The 15,827-nt window shown below is 35.6% G+C and overlaps 1 protein-coding gene across 3 annotated transcripts in view; it reads right to left on the bottom strand.

The window, feature by feature from the left end:
• Positions 1-15,827, bottom strand: part of GNAI1 (G protein subunit alpha i1) — a 37,064-nt gene that overhangs the window by 2,174 nt on the left and 19,063 nt on the right. For all 3 annotated transcript variants that reach the window (XM_087764637.1, XM_009462909.2, XM_087764636.1), the window contains exons 2-6: positions 13,459-13,501; positions 13,240-13,381; positions 9,058-9,215; positions 7,139-7,267; positions 1,164-1,293 (exon numbers count right to left, since the gene is read on the bottom strand). In XM_087764637.1, the coding sequence (XP_087620763.1) occupies positions 1,164-1,293; positions 7,139-7,267; positions 9,058-9,215; positions 13,240-13,381; positions 13,459-13,501 (602 nt within the window). The remainder of the gene's footprint in view (positions 1-1,163; positions 1,294-7,138; positions 7,268-9,057; positions 9,216-13,239; positions 13,382-13,458; positions 13,502-15,827) is intronic.

Here is a 15,827-nt window from a genome sequence, read left to right on the forward strand (position 1 = left end):
TGATTAGTTACAAATGAACCAGATAAGTTACAAAACTAAGTTTCTAGCATAGAGAATCACATTTTGCCACAGGGAAATACAGAGAGGCCAAGACCACTACAAAGAACACTTCCATGAGTAGGGTTTAAGCAACAACTACTTTTTTTTTTCTTCTCATTTTCAGGCTTAAGCCGGTTAGTATTTTAGAAATGTTTGGTGTGTTTTGACATTTAGCAGTACAGACATTCTACAAGAGTTGCTGAGTTACCTGAATTTGTCTTATACTGATTAGACCTCCTGGAAATTGAAAATTAAATTCTGCACCTAGCTGAGACTCCAGCATTTTAAAAAAAAAAAAGTTCAATAGAACTAGAGAATCAAGTGAGCAGGTTTTTTTCCTCTTACCCTAATTTTTAACTCTGTAGAAAAATTATCCAACATGTAAGTACTCCGGCCAAGCTCCAGTCATTTAAGTAGCATGGTGCTAGCTATGACCTTCTTTGACTACATTTGACTTGAAAGTGGTTTTATTTCTCTTTCCTTCCCAAACTATATTTTATAAGAAGTTGCAGAACATGAGGAAGAGCACAGAAGTTTGCTAATGATGCACAAGCAACAGATAAGCATCATTTTCGACCACTCAGATAGTAAAAAGCATGCATTCTGTGCATACTGATATGGGAGGAGTCACACCTTGAAAGAGGAGAAGGAGTGGAGGGGGTTGAAAGGGAGAAGGAAGAGCAAAATTTCTGCAGCTAAAGAAAGATCAGAAAAACACATTCAGAAAGAAACAAAAACTGAAGACTGAGGAAGGAAAGGAACACAAAACATGCGGTAAAGTAGAAACAGATAAGTCAAGCAATTTATTATTATATACTTCTAGCATCCATAAAGAGACTAAAATGTGTGTTACTGACAACCTATCCTCATTAATTTATGCATCCTTTAAAACACAAAAGAATGTAGCTGAAAAGAATACTTGTCTCATAGTATTCCTTCTAAGAATGAAATACTTTGAAACCTGAAAGCATGAATTCTATCACCATTTCTCTGAGACCTTTTACACAAAACCCATACATCTTATAAAGCAGTAATACTCTACAAGATGTATTTATAACTTTCCTTTCAAACTTATTTAGTTCCTATCCAACAGCTATTCCTTTCTTCAACGTTAAGGTACTTGCCATTTCCTCATCTTCAGCCAAGACCAAGTCATAATCACTTAACGCCACACAGAAAATAATTGCTGTAACACCCTCAAAACAATGAATCCACTTCTTGCGCTCTGATCTTTGGCCTCCAACATCAAACATTCTGCAAAACAGAAGCGCAAAGCAGGGAATGAACTTTGGAAATTCTAGCTTTCTGAATGTTAACCAATAAAATCTGAAAGTATCAGCTGTGTAAGTCTGATCACAAAATTTTAAAAAAGGCATAAAAATCTGCAACATTTATTACTATTTAATGTCTCAGTATAAAAAAACAATTTAAATAAAGCCTTAAAAGCCTTCCTATACAACATTTTACAAAACGTGAGAAAGTGTGAGATGAAAGCTAAACAAAACATTTACAATACTATTTCATTAACAAAGTTAATTGTCATCTATAAAAAATAAAAATACACAGAGCTAGCTTTACTAAATGTAAACTAGATGAAAGTGTTATTCAACCTTTAGTCCAAATGAATAAAAAAGTCTAAAATAATAAAAGGTATTGATCAACAAGGTACGATTCTTTAAGAGCAGAGCTATGTCTGTTTTAATACTTGGAAATAATGCAGTGCTAAGGAAGCTGGATACAAGTAACACTGACTTTATTGTTGTTGATTTAGTATTTTGAATATAAATATATAAAATCTAATTTTCACTTTTTCAAATTTAATCTGGAATCTCTAAATCCTGATGAGTTTCAGCTCCTCTCTCTCCTAAACCAAACTGCAACTTGATCTATTTTTCAACTGTCCATGTTTAAATGGGATTTTTTTTTTTAAGAGACACTAAAATTATTTTCAAAATTCTCTTAAAAGTCAATAAGCATTACATAATAAGAACAATCATTTTCCCTCTAATAACTGCATTTTTTGGAAATGCAGTTAAGTGTGAAAACTGAGCTAGAAAGGTAAGTCTTGTTTCTTTTGAATTTATAGCTTAGCAGAAATAGAGCAATAGGAAAAGACCACATTCCAGAACTTAACAGCAGAGGATCAGCAAATTAGCACGATGTGAATGGATTTGCTTTTCTCTGCTATCTAAATGCTTTAAATGGCCATTTACTAACCACTATGGGTTACAGCCACCCTGAAAGACAGAGCTTTCATTAGACATCATTGGGGGGTGGGGGGGTGGGGGTGTGACGACACACACAGGACACCCAACACCAACAAAAAAAATAAATGAAAAGCAGACCAACAGTGGTATCCTGAAATTAAGTGATATATACATCGTAGGATCTGCTCAAAAAGAGAAAACACAGACTTTTTCCACCTATCTCTTTCCTATCACAGAAAAAGTAGCCTGTGGTCTGAAATTCTTGAGATGACTTACTCAAAACAATGCAAATATGTCATATTTTACTTCCCTTGCTGTGTTAGCCAATATTCTATCATGCAAAAATTTAATTTTTCCCTCTGACTTTTGTCTTCAGGGGTTTTCACAAGTAATTTTAACTTCTTTCTACATTGTCACAAAAAAAGAGCTTAGAATTCAGTAGGTATAAAAATGTTCAAATGGGAGGAGGAAGAGAAAAGAGAAAGAACAGAGGGCAGACCAGTTCCTACATCTCGATCCTCTTTGCTGTCAGTAGTAGAATGACCAACTCTATCACAAAAGCCTTACTTGGGTATGAACAGGAAGAGAAATCCAGACCAGAACAACAACAATTAAGATGCATAGTTATAATTTTTTAGATATTTTAGGTAATTTTTAAGATATTCCAGCATGGCCTAAAATCGTTCAGAATTATATCAGGTTATCACACTGAGGGCTTTTGGTAGACAGTAGGGCATGTAAGGCTGAACAACAGCAAATCGCATTCTTTATAGGACAGAACAGAATACAAGACAGAAAAATTAACTCAGAAACTGAACAAGAAAATTGCTCCTTTTATTTTTTGTGGACACCAGCTTCTAACGAACATGAGACATTAAATGCTTTATACTGATGGCAGTGCTGTAATATCAATCTGCATGGATCTCACCTAGTTCAGTAATATCTTATGGCACTGCTCAATGCAAAAATATTACTACTAAGATGGTAACTGAGAGGCATAAGAAAACATGACAACTTCCTGTATTAATAAAAACCTGTAGTAAAAAGTATTCTTTCAAAAGAACAGCAAAAATATGTAAAGAAAATAGGTCTGCGCAAGAGGCATTGAATGATTTTGGCTTGTTCAGACTAAGTTGCCAGCAGGTAACCTGGGAAGGGAGGGAAAATGCAGAAGACAACTTCTAGAACATAAAGAAGTGCAATTTCCAGTTTGTATTTGCAGATATTGATTTTAGCAAGAAATGTTTGCTTCAGTTCAGAATAGCCTCTCTGTCAGTGGTATATTTCACCAGTGATGCTTGTCTCTTTTTGGGGTTCTCCTTCTAACAGTGCACCTAACAAACTCCCAGTTCTTTATGCAAACCATCTTTTCTCACTCTTCTTTGAAATTTTTATATAGTAAAATCTAGTGCTGGATGAAGTTTTGGCACCAGCTTCATAGTGAACACTTCAACAACAAGTAATACATGATGGATTGTTTTACATAATGAAGCTTCTTCTCCATATGATATCAGAACAGAGAAATACAGGCATACAGGAAAAAAAAACTATTTGCCACACAAAATTCTTAAGAAAAGATAAGGCTGCAAGTATCTTTCAGAAAAATTAGCTGTTCTGAACAGAATGGTCTTAAAGTTCACAAGCTTTCCATCTGCCCTGTTAGAAGTCATACTGAGGCTTGTTAGGTCACAGTCCCAAAAGACTGAAACACTCATAGAAGCTGCTTAATCTGCCGATAAATTTTAAAACATTTTGGAAGAATGATTTACAGATTCCACCTTCCAACATGGGAGGGTGTGCACGCAGGGTTGTGTGGAAGCCCACCTTTTAAGCACTTGCCTCAGGTGCTAAAATTCATAGTACTGTCCATGGTTTGACTACTCAAAAGAACCATATTTTGCTTATGCAAGGTAAGCCCGAGTCTACAGTGAACTAAAAAGAAATACAAGGCAGTGCTGAAAGAACTGAAGTTTGTAACAGCTGAATCTACACCCCTTACCTAAAGAATGAGGTATTAGAGAAATGCTTTAATGACTTTCCATTACTTAAAGAAAGCAGACTTCTCCAATGAGAAGGTGACTATGCCACATTAAGACAAATTAGTTCACAGCACTAAATATAAAGCATTAAAGACACTTCTCCAGTCATCACTCTACTAAGCTATGTTACTTAGCTATATTTAATTGGTAGCTTTCGGGATGGTTTATCTGCAATTGTGCAAACTTAAGGACTTTCGCAAGGTCCTTTCATTATCACAATATGTTTTTGAATGCTAGTGTTGCCAGATTTGCTATGTTCTGCTTCTTTCAGACCATTTAAGCAAAGAACATGATTCCAGTAGCCATACAAAATGTGATATGGGCCAAAAGGACACCAGATGTTTATTATGATTGCTTTCACTTCTTTTTTTAAGGTTAAACAAGTTGTTCATTCCAGTCCTCAGCCTTGCGAAAGACTCTGAATTTGACAAATATTTTTTTGAGGCAGGGTGAGTGTTTACAAAAATATGATATGTACTTGGAAAGTCTCACATATTACACACTAAAGGAGACGAATTTTGTATTATCCCCCTTTCCTGTTTTCCCTGGGCTGTAAGATTGCAGGGGAACAGGTAGATAAAAAAACCTACCGATGTAATATTAGTGTACTACATGATTAGGTAAATTGCACTAGAAGGGATTCAATTACAATTGTTATTTTTAGAAATCTTCAAGTGTTCTGAGTTGCTAGATTTTTATTTAAAAAACCACAGTAAAAATAAGTAGAGAAGGAAACAAATTAGACAAAAAGCAAAGACCCTTGGCTTTCTGATCAAAAACTCTCAGAAATATCATAACCTCTAACAAGGTCTTCTACCTGGGTATGCTATCGTGAAAGTCACAATACTCATTGCCCATTTAATGTTCTACAATGGAATAATGCCATTTTAAAAAAATTTTAAAGATTACTCCTGTTAGAATTTAAAAATGAAAAAAAGGTATCCTTAGAAGTGTTCCTTACCTTCAGAAATATCTTTGAGGGGAAGTCTCTGGATATCACCATATATAAATGCAAGTCAGCCACCTGCTCCTACTTAGTTCTCAAATAATTAGTGATAGCTGTACCCACAGGAAGATATTTCATACTTGCATACCTTAATAATTAATATCTTAAATTTTAGTCATTACTTCTGTCAATTCTAATGCTAATGTTTTATAATTCTGTATTAAAACCTGAATTTCCATAATAATTTGTTAAATTATCAGAAGAACATTTCTACAAAATATGGTGTTCTTTGAAGACAAAAGCAGTAAATAATCAGACTCAACTTCTGAAACAGTCTATAGAAACAGGATGAAGATGACTTGCTATTTGCATTTTAGATTGAATCAATAATCAAAGCTATGCTAAGCGCTTCATAGAGAAGGCTGAAATGAGGCTCAACCTCAAAGAATCTAAAGACACAGAGAAAAATAGGAAAGAAAAGATAATTTTAAAAAAAATGAAGTACACAATATTGCACAGCTAGTCATGTTTATGTACCCTCACCTTGGTATAAATCAAGCCTTTTATGCCTTTAGTTCATCTTAAAAGTTCTTTTCAATGTTATGTAAGACTATACTTCTTCAAGCCCTTCCAATAACTCATTAAGCCTACCTCCTAAGGCAGCTAAAATTTAAACACCTGCTGTACAGGTGTTTAAATATACAACATTACAGCTAAATACTTCCAAAGGCCTGTCCTAAAGTTACACATTTTATAGAATTGTAATCATATGGTCCTTATAACAGACGCTATAGGACTCTAATCATATGGTCCCTATAACAGTCCTAATAATCAGTACAGACTGGAAGTAGCTACCTGCATACAAATTCATTAAGAGTATAGAAGAATTTAAACCCATCTACAATAGGGAACTGAACAAGAAACATTAGAAACTGAGTGAGAAAATGGATAGCTCCTCAGAATACTGAAGACCTCTCTTGAGGGTTGGCTAAGGACTACTCTCCTTAGGTTTGCAAGAGATTCATTCCCATTTACCAGCTATTATTTTATGGATGAATACAAATTTTGCATACTTAAACCCTAAAACAAAGAAACAAAATATATTTCCACAGTACTGATGGCCCTGAAGCATCTGTATTACAGTACTTGCTATGCATTTACATAAAAAAAATATTTTCCATGAAGATACTACACAAATATATTGTATAGACATGCTGGCAACAATCTATGCACAATCTAAATGCAGATGCAATGTGAGTTTTACTAAGCTTTCTTATTCTTCCTGATCAGTAGGAGGTAGAGCATTATTACTTTTATACTATCCTATGCTTTCATCATGAATGTCTTTGGGTATAAAATGTTCAGAATATTAACATTTATTTTGTAAATCCCACACCACAGGAAACAAGTCACATTCTTTCATCACTAAAGAAAGAACTAACTTAAAGTACAACACATATTTGAATTCAGTTCTTCAGGAAAATGGATTTACTCTTTCATACAACACTAGTAAACATTTATAAGCCTCCAGCTCTCCAACTGAATTTAAAGGGAAGAATCTGAGAGAATAACAGTGATTTAACGTGACAAAAAATGGAATATTTTGATATTTAATTTACATATAAAATATCTTTACAAAACGCTTCCAATAAACCCAAAGCATTTATTACTTAATATCTGCATATTTATTCTGAGTTATTACAGGAGTTCCAACAACTCCCACATCCCTTCAGAAAATTGAGCCAAGTGTGAGGAACTTTTTTCAGAAAAAAGCAGGGTGGGGGGCGGGGTGGGGGTGTCAAAGTTGTGGTTACACAAATTTGTTAAATTACATCATTGAAAGTCCATCTTCTAGAACTTTACAGAAACTGTAACAGACAGATGAACATGCAGCATGATTTACATACTTAAAATGAAGATCTTTGAAAGTAAAGTGAGTTTCCACTATTCCTGTAGTTTTCACTCTAGTCCTGAGAACGTCCTGTTGGGTTGGAATGTAGCTGGTTTGTGCTATCCTGTCCAAGTCATTCAAGTAACTGAAGGTAAAAATAAATACTGCTTTCAGTTATTCATAAAACACTAACAAGATAATTACAAAGAATTACAGAAGTTCTAGGTCCATTCATTATACTGTGCCTGGCTTTTATAAAATAGCTTTCTCTGAGATAAGACAAAAAACAAGACACATTATTCCCCTCAATTTTCCAAGGTTTTTTGAAATACACTTTAGAGACACAAAGACGTTTCATCCTAGAAGAAAGAAAACTTATGCAATTGACTCCACTACAAAGAATTCTTCTTCTGAAATCCCAAAATGCAAATATGGTTCCACATACACCAATGTTATTTGCACTAACTAGAAGAACACCTTCATCTTTGTAACCTACTGAACTACATACAAGTTACTTTGAACTATAACCAAAGCCCAAAACCCTGGATTTGATAATAGGTATGAAAAGAACAACTTGGTGTTTTGGCCAGAATTAATGTGTTTAAGAAAATGCTTAATACATAACAATTAACTTTTTATTGAGAATTTCTAATTGCACACATTATTTACAATAGTATACTTTCATTGCCAAAATTCTTGCGATGCAGGCCAAGAAGCCCAGCATTTCTAAAAAACATACAAATCTTATTTGTGCTTTTCCCATAGTAAAAAGGGAAGGCATTATGTTCTTCTTTCAGTGTAACCAGAAGTTAGCAATTTTAAGGATACAATTGTATATAAGAACAGTTTTCATATGAAATTGGAGGCAGAGGTATCTAAAACAACAAAATAGAACAGAGGAGGCTACCAGAAGAAAGTAAGTGATCCTCCAAAGGAAGTGCTCCATATTGAAGAAAGTTTATGCAAGTGCTGTCTCTTAAGTCAACAGATCTGTCATTGTGAGTGCAGCTTGTTGCCATCTACCCTCTGTACCCTTAGAACAACTTTAGCAAACAAGTAACAATCATGCTGAAATTATCAGTGTTATTTCAGTACAATTTGATCACATTTCTATTCATTCAGCATGCCTGTAATTACAGCACTCCAGCTGTAATCTTCTCAGTTACCTCACCTGCATGTTTTTTATTTAGGTGCAGTTATTCTAAAGAACAGAAGTACCCTATCTTAAGGAAAGTGAAAACCAACTTCAAACACTACAAATTAATTCAGAATGATAAAGCTTTAAAAAATTTCCCTATATGGCCAGCATCACTGCTATGCCATTCTTTACCATCTTACCCCTCCCTTGATGGACTCTTCTCCTTGACTGACTCGCTGCCGTCACATCTTATTTCTCACACCCTTGATTCCTTACTATTTTATTTTTTTAAGTACCCTAACATAGATGACACATCCTGATTGTTATCTGCTCAACACATTTCTAACAGAGACCGTTAATTAACAACAAAAATACAGCAGTGTTGAACCATAGGAGAAACTCTTATCACGAACATGAAAGTAGTATTCTTGGTAATACAGATTCACATCACGTAATCAAGTTTCCTGGACATGTTCAGATACTGAACAGGTACTTGAGTCATGTTTTTGTAATAAAAATGCTATTAAAGCACCCTAACGCAATTTTTGTCTTCCTCAAGAGGATGAAACAACTGGTCAAAACATGACTGAATTTCATAATTATACCACACCTCTTCCTTTCCAACCCTGCAGCCTAGTTGGAGCATTTTGACCCAAGTAGACAATATCTTTGTCCAGATACTGCTAAATTTTCCATCTACATGAGAGCAGAATTCCTCAAAAGACAACGCTTTTCTTATATTCCTTCAGCTATTACTTAAAAGACAAAGAGAATCTTGTTTGTCACATAGTACTTACTAGGCAGCAGAGTCATTAAGCTGATATTCTCTAGATCTGTTGAAACAAGCTTGAACTCCACTGTCTTTCCACAGTCTCTTGATAACTCCTGCAAGCTCTGCAGTCATAAATCCTTCTTCTGCTGCTCCAGCTAACACAAAGAGTTGACGAGCATCATCCTTTAGGATGTAACCAGAAAGTGGAGAGACAAACATTGAGAAATACAACAGAAGTATAATAAGAACTATATTCAGCAAATGAGTTACTGTCTTAGCCTGGCAAACATGAATGTAACCAAACAAAAAAATGTGAAGGAAAACAATTGGTTTTAGTGTTCTGGATGGGATATTAATTCCCACATTTTTCGATAACAGAAAAACACTAGTAAACCAAATTTCTTATAAGCTGATAAAGCTTCTTCTGGTCTGTTTATAACTTGAACTAAGCTTCTATAAACAGTAGTAGTAACATATTTTGTGCTCAAGTCTAAAGTTAACTTTATTTGCCTATCAAATACCACAAACTGAATAGAATGGTTACAATGCATACTGGAACCTTCAGAAATGATGATGTGTGTTGATTGACTGAAGAAAACACATTAATCACTTCAGCTTCAAAAAACAACTTTGTTTGAAAGTGACAAACGATCACTTCTTCCCAAATCATGCATCAGGAAATAGAAAAATACTTCTTAAAACCTTTCCAGATAAATCAGTTACAAATATCCATTACCTTAATTATTCTATAGAGACCAAGATTTCTTGGTAATGCAACATCAAGCAAACATCAAGATTTCTAAGAGAGCAAATGTTGGATTTTAAGACTATACGTAATGACTGCCTTTGAGAGTGAGGCTAATGGAATACAGGATGTCAATCCACCAGTCTCCTTTAACAGAATTTGACCAGTTGGCTACATTTATCCAATTTTTACTGAGGAAAGAAACTTAAAAATTTTAGACCTGTAAGGCATGGGAAAAAGAATTTAGCAGCTGGGTAGAGGAAAGAGATGCTCCTGTGGGTAGCTGCTTGACCTTGGTTATTAGCTGTATGTGATCTAATGCCAAGTTATGTCAGCCAGAAAAATCAGCATACTTGTGGCTTGTAACTACTACCCACAGCATGTACTGTTTGTCCAATAATTAAAAGAAAGAGAACAGATGATACTGGAAAGGAGGAAGTATAAAAGAGAGACTTAGGCACATCAGCTGGGAACTGAAAGTATTTCAAGAAAGAAGAGGATTAAAAAAAGCAACATATAAGGTTATTCTCACAAAACAGTAATAAGATACAGATGCAAATCTGTAGAAAAATCCGGTTCTGTCACCTTTCCTGTTCAAACAATAAGCTGTGAAAAAAAAAATTCAGGATAAGCACAGAAAGCAGTGATTGTTCTAAAGATACTGTCCATTGCAGACTTAAATAATCAAAGATTATAACAGCTAACAGGGACACTGTTTACAGATGGATTGAGTAATACTGATATTCACAGCTTGAAAACATAAAGCTTGCAGTTCAGTCAACTCAAGGCCAACTTGAAGAGATTTATATATATCTATATGTAGACATATGAACAACAGGTTTCTGATGTATAGTTCAAAAAGTCTTTTGAAAGCTAGAGTAGTTACAAATCTAAAAATGAACATTTTCAAACAAATTAACAGAATACCGATTACTGTACATACACAGGATAAACTGTGGACATCTAGTAAAAATTCAATGCACTAATAATTACATTAAAAAAACAGAGCAGTAAAGATTAAAGGATTGGATAGTCAGATCCCACGGACTGTAGTTTTAGCAATATGCCTGCATAAAAGAAACCTGAATGATAATTCTGGTCTTGAATATTGTTTGTGGATGCAAATGCCAAGGACCTACAACTCATAGAAGCAGCAGATCTTGAAGAAGAGCCAATACATTAAGACACATGATGGAAACAGCTTAGAAACTGACAATCAATTTTGTCATGAATGAGCACGCCATTTTATACCTAACATGGTCTGACTTTCAAACATACAAAATTTACTGTTTCAAATAGCTCTAATCCCTACAGGTTCTAATGGGGGAGAAGGGAAAGGGGAGGTGGAACAAGAGAATAAATTTCAGCTTTTTAAAAGCCCAAACATTAAAAGTGGTCTCTGTTACCCTCATACTCCCTTTTCTAAGGATGGCAAGTACTACAGATACCACAAGTGAGGTAGTATGCAATGATCAAGCCCTACTTTCATTATTAACCAATGCTAGATATTTTCCTTTAATTATACTGGAATCAGTCAGCTTCCTCTCTAGGTGTCACTATTTTTATACCAGATTTCATAAATGAGATAATGTAAAGAAACTAATTTAACCATCTCTCTAGCTAATTACAACAAATCTCACATTCAGAAAGTGGTCCATAGTCCTTTAAAGCATATTCACTAAATGTCTCTCAAAACATAGTTTCTACTTTAGTACTGAAACATCCTGTAGGACAAAGGAAGACACACCAGTCTTGAGACTGACTATTACTGAAGCTGCTGGTGTAATCTGTGCTCCCTTGATTCAATAGCTTTAAAAAAGAAAACGATCAACTCACTGCTTTACCATTAGTCTTATGACAGAAATATATGATTTTCCAAACAAACTTATCCCATTTAGAGTAAAACCCTCAGAAATTCCCCTCAGAAATTTAAGGAAAAGAGTCTGAATGTAACAGTTTTGATCAGGAGTTACAATTTTTGAGCTTTCCCCCCCCCACCCCCCCAAACCCAACAAAATTACAACAAAATAGAATAAAATTAAAAAGGTTATAATCGAGGAGTAACCATATTTTTGTTTTTAAAGTGAGACTGATATATAACACAAGATCTGAATTCCTTTTTCCATTTCTGACTTTACAATTGGCAAAAATCTAGTACTGATGTTCCATAGCAGTGTTGCTCTGAAAAAAGAATTTGGACCACAAAGACCTGCCTAAGTGCAAAGGGATGGACAGCTATTTTAAGATTATCCCTGACAAAAGTTTGCCTCATCATTTATATAGCTGTCTGAAGCTAAGAAACTCAGATGACTTCAAATTGATATCATATATAAAATAGCACTCAAAATCTTCTTGTTAGTCATTTTATCTGCTAACACCTAAATGTACTCCTCCTCCGTTTTCTCTTACTATGTATTTAGTAACACGAGTCTACCATCTGCCTCTTTCCAACATTAACTGCCAGACTCCAGAGAGGACTCCATTGCACAAATACTGAACTAACATGCAACAACATACTGTTGCTGCCCTGGAAAACTTTGGTCTTAAGGGAAGACAACAGCAAACATAAGAACACAGAAAGGAATAACCAATGAAAATGAGCTTTTACTAGCTATGCTTACAACTGAAGAAGTTTCAGGTAGAATTAACATATGTACATAAAATAATGACTATCAAAGAGCAAAATGAAAATTAACTAATAATTCATGACTGCCAATCGGATTTAGACTTCAAATACAACTTTATGACCCACTTTATGTAATCTTATGAACATTTGTCTTCCTTATGACACCCATACATAATGCATTTCCCAAGGTCACTGAAGGTATACTCTCTAATACTTATAAATTGCTTTTTAAGTAATAAGATCTTGAACACAAGACTTTGTAATGAATGAAGAATTTACATACTGTTTCTTATTTTTGAAGACACACACCCCTCCCCCCAAACTGTAATTCAACCTTAACATGATGGAAAGAACTTAATTATGACAAAACGTCCCTCTGACTACCTTACATACTTATTTCAATACATGAAATCAGTCCAGAGGCTGGAAATGTTTTAGGCACCGCTGTGCCAATGACCTAATAGAGAAGTGCAGACAGTAGCTAGATGCCTACCTATTTAAGCTGTGTTCCATTTTTTAAGGAATGTCAAGATGTCTAACTTAATGACCTACAGAACACAACAGCCCACAAGTCCATACAAAAGAAGAGACATGACTGCATAGTTTAATGTTTTTCAAAAACTCCCTAAGACTTAGATGTTTAGTTCTCTCTGATTAGTCTGTAGGTCACCTTGCCATGTAAAGACCAATGACATTTAGTTTTCAGTCAAACTTTGTATCCTACAAAGAAGATTCCTGGATATTAAGAGATTTTTTTCAGGAAATAGTAATGGACAAAAATTGAGAATTAATAGATATTTCAGCTGCATATCTTGTGTGTGTACTTCAATACTCACAGCCCTGGTTGGATCACCAAAGTCTATCTTCAACCTCCCCATTGCTCTAATGATAGCAATAATGGACTGAATGGTGTTACTGTAGACAACAGCTTTGTACTGTTTACATTCTTCTTCTGAATAACCAGCTTCATGTATAATCCTATGGAAGGAAAAAAAAATAAATTCTCTATTCAAATAAAAAAATATTTCTCTGTCATAGTGTTTCACTATACTTACTTCATTTGTTTGACAATTGTGCTTTTCCCTGATTCACCAGCTCCTGAAAAATAAATGTATGAAAATTCATTAGAGTAGACTTTTATTAATCTTTGAAAAGACATTTAGTTTCTACACTTCAAATACGTAACAAATATAAAACCCTTCAATAGTTAAAAGTACATTTGTTACAAATTATTTTTTAATATCAAAATGTAATTGTCTTGAGCTGGAAGTCAAGATCAAGACATTTTAAGAACAAATCATTCAGCTCTAAAAAGTCTTTGCTTCTCTTTTTACAGAAGTGAGCATAATCTTTACACAGTCTGCTGGTGTTTCTAATGCAAACAGATGATCAGTTGTTCAGCTTCAAAGGGGACTGAAGCTCAGTTCCTCTAAGTGCCTTTTTAATCAACACCTAACCAAAAACCTCCTTTATAAGTTCTTCACACAGTATTAATGGTGTTCAGTGATGCAAATGACCATCTTCAAACTCTTCAGGGTTCTAGTCCTTGCAACCATCTTTTGGCCCTTGCAAGAGTAAACCAACAGTCAGATTACTTTTTGTTGGAACAGACTGCATGAGGTTTGCCAGCCATGCCGATACCATTCTCAATGCTTAACAAATTAAAAAAAAAAAAAAGCGCATGCTATTTTAAAATACAAAGCTTACAAAAACAATTAGTACTGCTGTCAGCAGACAGGGGAAAAAAAAAATGCAGTTTTTGCTGTTTCAACAACCTTAGTTTATTTTACCACCACTTTCTTTAGTCTGCTTCTTTCTCTGAAAAAATTATGGAACTCTTAGAGCTGTGATCTAATCCCTTTAGACAGCACACTCCTGGTTTGTCTGTGACTTGTGCTGAATTCTCCTTCTTACATTTCCTCTTTCTCAATATGGTTTTGCAGAAGTGAGTATAACCTTCACACAATGTACAGGTGTTTCTGATGCAAACATCAGCAATTGTCCAATTCCAATACAACCAAAGAAAACTCTCCTCTTTAGAGGAGGTCACTGTGACCACGGGAAGCCACTGATAAAGGCTGTATTTATTCATCTTCAAAAAAGGGCAAGGAGGGGAATCTGAGGCATTATGAGACAGTCAGCCTCACCTTGATCCTCAGACTAACTATACAGCAAATACTCCTGGAAGTCATTTCCAGGCACGCGTATGAAAAGAAGGTGACTGGGAATTGCCAGCACGGATTTACAAAGTGCAAACTGCACCTAACTTGATAACTTTTCGTGCGTGAACAGCTGGTTTTGGGGATGAAGGACACCAATGGATGTCATTCACTTTGACTCTAATAAGGTTTCCAATGCCACCTCCCATAGCATCCTTGCACCAAATTGGATAAATATCAACTTCAAGGTGCCTGCAAATCTGCCTAGACAGCCGGACTTGTGGTCAACAGTTTAAAATCTAACTGGAAGCCAGTTAGAAGAGGCAATTCTTCAGGAGATGATACTGGGCTAGTACGGTTTAACATCTTCATCAATGACCTGAAAGCCAGGATGGAATGCACCCCCATCAAATCTGCAGCTGACATCAGCCTGAGAGGCCATGAAGTGGTCACAGTGTTGGAGAACAGAGGTGCTACTCAGAGGGTTCTCAACAAGCTAGAGAACTGCGCTGACAGGAATGTCATGACAGTGAACAGAGACAAATGTGAAGTCCTGCAAGTGGCACAGAATAACCCATGCAATAACAAAGACTTGGGACTAACAGGTTACGGAACAACCTTGCAGAAAGCAACTGGGGGGAATCAACAACCTGAAGAATCAGCAGTGGCCCTTGTGGTGATGAAGGTCAACCAGATACCGGGCTGCTGCACTGGGTCTGGCTGGGATGGAGCTAACTTTCTTCACAGCAGCCCATATGGTTCTGTGCTTTGGATTTGTGGCTATATCACTGATGATAACACAGCAGTGGTTTTGCTATTGCTGAAAAGCGCATGCACTGCATCAAGGTTTTTTCTCTTTTCCACCCTGTCCCCACACCTAGCGAGTAGGCTAGGAATGGACAAGAGGTTGAAAAAGGACATAGCTAGGACAACTGATTCAAGTTGACCAGAGGGATATTCCATATCATATGATGCCATGCTCAGCTGTAAAAGCTCAGAAAAGAAGGAGGAAGGGTGGACATTTGTGGCTATGGTGTTTGTCTTAACCTTTCTTTGTCATAACCTTTGGAACGGAGTTCATGGTGAAGGCTCTAGAGCACAAGTCTTATGAGGAGCAGCTGAAGGAACTGGGGTTGTTTAGTCTGGAAGAGGCTGAGGGGAGACCTTATTGCTCTCTACAACTACCTGAAAGGAGGTTGTAGCAAGGTAGGCATCAGTCTCTTCTCCCAAGTAACAAGGGCAATAAGACAAGAGGAAACGGCCTC

The sequence above is a fragment of the Nipponia nippon genome, unplaced genomic scaffold (genome assembly GCF_047370975.1).
Source record: "Nipponia nippon isolate SJK-2023a ecotype South Korea unplaced genomic scaffold, ASM4737097v1 scaffold_3, whole genome shotgun sequence".
NCBI lineage: Eukaryota > Metazoa > Chordata > Aves > Pelecaniformes > Threskiornithidae > Nipponia > Nipponia nippon.